Source organism: Marmota flaviventris, chromosome 2 (genome assembly GCF_047511675.1).
Source record: "Marmota flaviventris isolate mMarFla1 chromosome 2, mMarFla1.hap1, whole genome shotgun sequence".
NCBI lineage: Eukaryota > Metazoa > Chordata > Mammalia > Rodentia > Sciuridae > Marmota > Marmota flaviventris.
Genome location: NC_092499.1, coordinates 3,076,347 through 3,085,000, shown reverse-complemented (window position 1 = coordinate 3,085,000; position 8,654 = coordinate 3,076,347). Strand labels below are relative to the sequence as shown.

The 8,654-nt window shown below is 36.4% G+C and overlaps 1 protein-coding gene across 8 annotated transcripts in view; it reads left to right on the top strand.

Annotated features, from left to right (window-relative positions):
• Mark3 (microtubule affinity regulating kinase 3) overlaps window positions 1-8,654 on the top strand; it is a 135,237-nt gene that overhangs the window by 44,244 nt on the left and 82,339 nt on the right. For 5 of the 8 annotated variants that reach the window (XM_071607502.1, XM_071607501.1, XM_071607500.1 and 2 more), the window contains exon 2: window positions 7,473-7,664. The exons of 1 other annotated variant lie outside the window; for it this stretch is intronic. In XM_071607502.1, coding sequence (XP_071463603.1) covers window positions 7,473-7,664 — 192 coding nt within the window. Of the gene's footprint in view, window positions 1-7,472; window positions 7,665-8,654 lie in introns of those variants that run through there. 2 more of the 8 variants (XM_071607504.1, XM_071607505.1) reach the window with 2 other exon arrangements.

Below are 8,654 nucleotides of genomic sequence, written 5' to 3'. Positions count from 1 at the left end.
TTTGGCCTTTGGGACAGACAATTCTTTGTTGTGGATCGTTGTCCTATGCATCGGAGGATTTTAATGGCATCCCTGGCCTCTACTTACCAGATGCCAGTAGCATCCCCTCAGTTGTTTTACATTTTTATTTTTTAGTCCCACAGCAGTGGGACTTTACCACTGAGCTTCATCCTCAGTCCTTTTTATTTTGTGAGACAGGGTCTCACTAAGTTACTGAGGGTTTTACTCTAAGTTTGTGAGGCTGGCCCTGAATTTAGGATCCTCCTGCCTTAGTCTCCAGAGTTGCTGGGATTACAGGTATGGGCTGCTGTACCTGGCTGTATTCCCTCAGTCATGACCACCAAAAATGTCTTCATTCATTGTCGAATGTCCCCTGTGGGAGCAAAGTCATCCTGTCCCTGATTGAGACCCACTACCCTAAAGCCTTCACCTAAGTCAGTTTGTTGAAAGTTGATTTGCCAAAAAGTCAGTTCATTCAAAACCAGTATACTGAATGACCAATTCAAACGATGGATTAATCAAATTTTATTGATTTACCAACTACTTAGAAAGTTTCCAACAGTTGGTATTAAATGAGACTTTTAACAGATTTTAAAGATTTATGCTGTTCTAGTTGATTTATTTTCTTTTTTAATATATTTATTTTTTAGTTTTAGGTGGACACAATATCTTTATTTTGTTTTTATGTGGTGCTGAGAATCGAACCCAGTGCCTCACGCATGCTAGGCGAACACGCTAACACCTGAGCCACATCCTCAGCCCCTCTAGTTGATTTGTTTTCATTAAGAGGAATGTTAAATTTGTTGAAAGTTAAGGGTCATGAGAAAATTAAGGAGCTTATGAATATATTCATTATTCAGAAAAATATTTTCATTACTAGTAACCAGTATTTTGTCATTTTCTTTTTTAAGTATTTTTTAGTTGTTGATGCACCTTTATTTTATTTTATGTGGTGCTGAAGTCTGAACCTAGTGCCTCACACATGCTAGGCAAGCACTGTTCCACTGAGCTACAACCCATCTGTTGGCATTTCCTTTGGACAGTCTTTTTTAGTTTATATTGATGCCTTTCTAATCCTCCCTTTTTTCCTCCTCCTTGTCTCAATATCTTTGGGACTATTACTTGCCCCCACCCCCTTTTTTAAAAAAAGGACACAATGCCTTTATTTTATTTATTTATTTTTATGTGGTGCTGAGGATCAAACCCACATGCCAGCCAAGTGCTCTACCACTGAGCTACAACTCTAGCCCTTGCCCTTTCATTTTCTAGCTTTACCTATCTTTTAGTGGTTTTTGTTTTTAATCAGTTTACTGTTTACTTTTTCATGAATTCATATGTATGGGTGATGTGTATAATATATGCATTGTGTTCACAATATTATCCATTATAATATTCTTTTCTGGATATAGATGCATCCTTTTATCAGTTTGTCCAACCTCAGCTTAATGGATGAGGACCCCAAGTGTACTTAAGTGCAAGAAAGACTGTCCAAGGTGATTGTGAGAATTTATAAAATGCAGACAGACATAGTTGGAAGAAAAATTCTTTCGGTTGTTTAACATATATGTCTCTAATTTTAAACAACTAAATATACTGCTACTACTACTTGCTCCTCTCCACCACCACCTGCCAGTTTTAGGCATATTCTGTTGACTTCCCACTAAAGAAGATGAGAGTTTGCCAGTTAACCCATTGTCCCCTTCCTTCCTGTCCTTCCATCCATCTGTCTTTAGCCTCCACCTCTAATTGTCACTGTTATAGTTAGATCATTGTCCAGTCTGCACATTATTGGGGCCGTATAGAGCTGTTCACAGCTGAGGTGTGTAGTATGCCATGATGACCTCTTTTCACTTTCTCTCCTTCCCAGAGTTAATGATTTGCTTAGGTTTTTGTGACTTGTTCCTTTGTACACCTCCTCCTCTGTATTAGAGGTGTCAGGAATTCTTAGTTGTGCTCACTAGGCCTGCTGCATAGTGGTCATCCCGGAATCTCCCCTCACCCTTTTTTTCCGGGACTCCCTTTTCCTTTCCTGTTAGACCCTGTTTCCTTGACCTCCTATCCTCCTCTTTTTTGGTTCATTGTCAAGTCTCAATGGAGCAGTTCCTCCAGGGATTGATTTTTTTTTTTTTAATACTGGGGAAGGAATCCAGAGGTGCTTTACCAGTAAATCACATTCCCAGTCCTTTTTATTTGTATATTTTTTAAAGAGAGAGAGAGTTTTTTAATATTTGTTTTTTAGTTAAAAACATCTTTATTTTATTTTAATGTGGTGCTGAGGATCGAACCCAGCGCCCCACGCATGCCAGGCAAGCACGTTACCGCTTGAGCCACATCCCCAGCCCTTTATTTGTATTTTGAGACAGAGTCTTGTTAAATTGCTTAGGGCCTTACTAAATTGCTGAGGCTGGTCTGGAAATCCTGCCTCTGCCTCCCGAGATGCTGGGATTACAGGCATGCACCACTACACCCAGCTCCTCCAGAGATTTCTTGAGAAAGTTGCTGGGAAATACATTTTTAAAATCCTTGCATTTCTGAAAACATCTTTATTCTGTTTTCACTTTTGATTGATACTGTGGTTACCTATAGAATTCTAGACTGAGTAGCCTTTTTTCTCAGAATTTTGTCTTAAAGCTTATTCTTTGAGCTTTAAGTGGTCTAGTGCCATTTTGAGTCTTATTTTTCTGCCCATATTTAAGGCTGAGACATTAAAAGACTGATTGAAGGTTCTGTGCATTTAGTGGGTTTTACAAGCTGGGCCTTAGAGAGGAGTTCCTCTGGGGAACTCCTGTTCTCCATATATATATATATATATATATATATATATATATATATATATATATATATATATTGTCCTATCTCAGATTCCACTATAGATTTATGCCTCGCTACCCATGTTCCAAGGAGCTGAGCCATGGAAGAAGGCAAGAAGAAAGGTCTCTGGCTTTCTGATTTCTTTTCTGTTTTTAGTACCTTTGTCCTCACTTGTGCTTGTGACCAAGTACATTAGACCTTCCATTTTGCCCTTTCTGGGGAACCTCCAGTTTTGTTTCCAGAGTAGGAGAGGAGATCTAGGGATGTCATTCAAGAGTGGTACCTTGTCCTGTTTCTGCCTTGCCTTCCCTCTCACTAGCAGAGGCAGTAGGTGCTGCCAGTTCCTTAGGGTCTTGGGGGTTGTGTGGTACAGAGCAGCATTTCCCCTTACCTCTACAACTGGCTAAGAATTCACCTTTATTTTATGTGTTAAGGCATTTTCTTTCTGTTTTCTAGTTTCTAAAAGAATATTTTGTCATTCTGTTCTTTGTCTTAGGCCTTAATTTTTTAGAACTGTCATTTTAATAAAGTTGGAGAAAGAGAAGAACTACATGTGACCATGATCTTTAACCATAAGTGGTTTAGATATTTATATATGTCAATTCTTGTCTTTGAATTTTTACTGTCAATTGTTATAAATAAAAAGTGACATTGATAGGCTTCTTGAGAAGTTGATGGTAAATTTGGTTTGTGGTGGGAGTCATGCTGGGGAAGTCTTGCCTCTTCTCTTCAAACTGTCTGTTACCTTTTCTTGTGCTGGTGTCTGGCCTGGAACTACTCACCTCCTGTTAAAACTCTTCTGCTTGTCATTCCAAGACTTCATCCCCTCACTTCTAGGATACCTTATTTTTTCCATCTCACCTACATGTGATCAGTCCTCTTCTATATGTGATCATTCCTCTCGGTGCTTAAAGCTACTTTATTCAACACAGTAACCCTTAGTCACATATGACTATTGAGCACTTGAAATGTGGCCAGTCTGAATTATGACATTCTGTAAGCATGAAACACAGATTTCAAAGACAGTATTATTTTTAAAAATATGTGTTTGTGTATGTAAAACTTACGTATATTTTATATTATGTGTTGAAATATTTGGGGATGTATTGGGTTGAGAAAAATATATTTAACCTATTTTTTGTTTTTTTTAATGTGGCCAAATACAAAATTAAAAATTATATGTGTTTGATTTACTTTATATGCCTATTGGACAGCTTTAATTATATTTACTCAGATTTTCTCATGGGGCAGAGTTTGCCCCACCTTCAGTTACATAACCCCTTGTTAGTGCCCCACTGTGACTGCCAGTGCCTTGAAGCCTTGGCACCATACTTTTCTGTTTTCATCTCCTGGTAGTGCCTGGCACTTAATAGGTCCCTAACATATGGTCAATTCATTGCGCCTTATAGTTCTTCTGAGGATTAGACAAGTAAATTTCTTTACACTTTAGTTCACTTGCTATATCAGTAACAATTATTCTTTTAAAAGTGAAACTGGGCCTGGGGTTGTGGCTCAGTGGTAGAGCACTCATTTGTATGAGGCACTGGGTTCAATCCTCAGCACCACATAAAAAAATAAACAAATAAATAAAATAAAGGCATTGTGACCATCTACAGCTTAAAAAAATTTTTTTTAAATAAAAAATTTTTAAAAAAGTGAAACTGGTGGTTATAACTCAGTGGCACAGTGCTTACTTAGCACATGTAAAGGATTTGGGTCCCCAGCACCAAAGAAGAAAGAAAGTGATTTGACTGAACTTCTGGGACAGGTCCCATTTCTTAGTCATATTCTTAGAGGCTTTTATTTTTAATAGGGCTTCCCCTTTGTTGTATCTTTTTAAAAAAATTTGTTTTAGTTGCCAATGAATCTTTATTATATTTATTTATATGTGTGATAAGGATCGAACCCAGTGCTTCACATCTGCTAGGCAAGCACTCTACCACTGAACTACATCCCCAGCCCTTTTTATTTTTTATTTTGAGACAGGGCTTGCTAAATTGCTGAGTCTAGCCTTCAACTTTTGATTTCTTCTGCCTTAGCCTACCTAGTCCTTGGGATTACAGATGTGTACCACCACACCTTGCTTCTGTTGAACTTTTGACTTTGAAATAATTTTAAATTTACAGAAAAACTATCAAAAAAGGACAGAAATGATAGTTATAGTTCTTCCATGGCAATTCTTATGTCTCATTACAATTTTTTTCTTACCTTAAAGCATTGGCCTTGACCTCTAATATTATGTTAAATAGTAGTAATATGGATTGAGTAGCCCTTATCTGAAATGTATTTCAGAGTTTTTAAGATTTTGAAATATTTGCATAGACTTTACCAACGAAATATCCCCCAACCCAAACATACTAAATCCAAAATACTCAGAAATCTGAAATTTTCTGAGTATCCCATTTCTCAGACTTTAATTTTTGGATTTGAGATGCTTAACCTGTAATGATAATGGGCAACCTTATCTTGTTTCTTTCTTGCTTTCTTTTTTAAAATATTTTTTTCAGTTATAAATGGACACCATATCTTTTTATGTCTATTTTTTTAACGTGGTGCTGAGGATCAAATCCAGTGCCTCAAACATGTGAGGCAAGTACGCTATCACTGAGGTACAGCCCCATCCCCCTTATCTTGTTTCTTAAAAGAAATGATTATGAAATTTTCCATTTAGTGTAATATTTGCTCAAAGTGTCTTTGATCTATGATTTTTATCAAATTAAGGAAATTCCATTCTACCCCTAGGTGGATAAGAGTTTATTTTTTTAATCACATCATTTAGTCTATAAGTGCATGGAATAATTGCCTGGCTTTTTCAAAAGTGAAATTTAACTTTTTTAATATCTCTGAAGTATGAAATACTTGGAGGAGGTCCACTTGTTATAGTTTGGTTTTATCACATTCAAAAAACCTGTCCTTGGCTGGGGCTGTAGCTCAATGGTAGAGTGCTTGCCTTGCTTGTGTGGAAGCACTGAGTTCGCTCCTCAGTACCACACAAAAATAAATTAGTTGTGTCCATCTACAACTAAAAAAAAAATACTTAAAAAAAAAAAAACCTGTCCTGTATTAAGGAGATGGCTTGTTATTTTAAGGATTATAGAAAGGACATTATATATATATACACACACACACATGTTCTATTTTAGGGAAGAGACTAAGGAAGGATTGAAATATAAAGTTGTTTTAAATTTGGAGACCTGATTTCTTCTCATGTAGGAGGGTACTTAGTCTTTTCAAATTCAGGTTGGTTCTCTGTCCCATATGAACAAAGGTAAAACAATTTGGGGACCATATTGATTATTTTAAAAAGATTTTTAAAATAGATATACTTAAGTAAAATTTTAATTTGTTTCCTGATTATGATCTGTGGCTCTTCTAAATATGAACAAAGTTTTTTCTTCCTATTTTTATTGGTACATTGTAATGAGCAAAGTTTTTAAGAACTAATATTAAAACAGAATATGGAATAAATTATTGTTAGCATCGTGTAGAAAGAATTTGGGAATCTAGACTCCCCTTGAATTTTTCACTGAACTGTTATATGGCCTTAATCTCATCTGATGAACGGTGAATGGTGGCATTAGCTTTTGCTGCTTTATGGCCTGTGGTGTGAGTATCAGATGTGCAAGTGCTATTGCTAGCATGTAGAAGAGTTAAAAACTCTGGGTGACCAGAAGGCAGTCCTGTTACTCCTATTTTATGTGATGGCCACATATTCAAAATACAGATGCTCTTCAATATATAGTGGTGTTATATCCTAATAAGTCCATCTTAATACCATTAAGAATTAATACTGAAAATACCGTTAAGTCAGAAGTGCACTTAATACTCCTAACCTAGCAAATGTCATCGCTTAGTTTAGTTTACCTTAAATGTCCTCAGTATATTTATATTATTCTATAGTTTGCCAAAATCATCTAACACAAGGCTGTTCTATAATAAAGTGTTGAATATATCATGTAATTTATTGAATACCTGCATTCCCAAAATGCTGACACTATAATACACTGCAATCTTGTTTATTCCCATGATTGCCAGGGGGACTGGGGAGCGCTCTTGTGAGAGTTCATGCTGCTTGCACTATCCTAGGGAAAGCTCTCAATTCAAAATTCCAAGTATAGATTCTACTGAATGTGTATCACTTTGTACCATGGTAAAGTTGAATCATAGATCAGAAACTGTTTATATATATATGTGTGTGTGTGTATATATATGTTATGTATATACATATTTTTTGATACCAGGGATTGAACTCGGGGTACTTAATCACTGAGCCACATCCCCATCCCTTTTTATTTGTTATTTTGAGATAGGATCTCAGTACGGTGCTTAAAACCTCAATAAATTGCTGAGGCTGGCCTTGAATTTATGATTCTCCTCTCTCACCCTCTCAAACCACTGGGATTACAGGCATGTGCCACCACCCCAGGCTGTAATATCTTTTTGGAACCCCCAATTGAATTGCAACACTGTATTTTTCTTATAATATTTTCTTGGTTTTTCATAAATGTATATATTATGTGGTTAAATTTCTTTGAAGTGCTAGATACCTTAGGATTAAAATTAAAGCAGTAATGTTTTGTTTATTCAGCTAGGAGCCCTTAAAACTTGGCAGGCACTAAGTGTTCCCTCATTTCCTTGTCTTTGTGTATGTTGCATTGTAGCACACCTCACATGGAGATGGGCGACAAGAAGTCACCTCCCGCACTGGGCGCTCTGGAGCTTGGTGTAGAAACTCCATAGCTTCCTGTGCGGATGAGCAGCCTCACATCGGAAACTACAGACTGTTGAAAACGATCGGCAAGGGGAACTTTGCTAAAGTGAAATTGGCACGACACATCCTTACAGGCAGAGAGGTAAATAAATATGAATTGTGCCTATTTCTGTTATGACCACTTATTTTGTTTATTTCCACGTGGGAGAAAAAGGAAGAGAACGTACGTATTTACGATTATTTCTAAGTTAATTAAACTTCTTTTAAAAGAACATAAAATGTGTTAATTGTCTAGGAGTCTTTTTACTTTCCTGTTTCCATTTACATTTATTTAAGGTTGTAAATATTAATATTGAGTGAATAATCTTTACCTTTAAAAATAAGTTGTATTGGGACTGGGGTTGTGGCTCAGTGGTAGAGTGCTTGCCCAGCATGTATGAGACACTGGGTTCAGTTCTCAGCACTGCATGTAAATCAATAACTAAAAGAAATACATTTTTAAAAAGAGTAGTGTTTTGGTCTTTTTCAATAGAAATGTCTGCTACCACAAAAATTGGACAAAACTTTATGCATGCATTTAAATGTGAGCTAATGGTACTTGGAAATCAATAGAATTGTTTTTATTTACAGATTTATTCCCATAGGTTTTCTTAGCTGAGTATTTCTGGTATCCCATGACTGATAAGTTTCTGTTTAGGAAGACACACACTTTTCTAGCTTTTGTGATATTGGCTTTTTACTCAGCTGTGTTTCTTATCAAAAGTACATCCATTAAAACTATGGAATTAACTCCATAGTCTTTTGTGATCAGAGCCTATTTTTGCTGCTTCAGCACACTCCTTGCATCTTTGCACCTGATGTTGGTGTCTGAAGTACTCTTCACCCTTCTGTGTGGTGATCACTTCTGTGAAATATTCGTTGGCAGTCTTCTTCCCCCCAGGCAACTCAAAATCCCAAGTACAGTTTCTAGTGAATGTGTGTCACTTTGTACCATAATAAAGTTGAATAATAGAAGAAACTGTCTACTTAATATCTGGGGTTTTTGGTTTTGGTACTGGAGATTGAATCCATGGGATTATTAAAGATACTGACACTTCCCTTATATGACACAGTTTATATTGTATTGAAATTG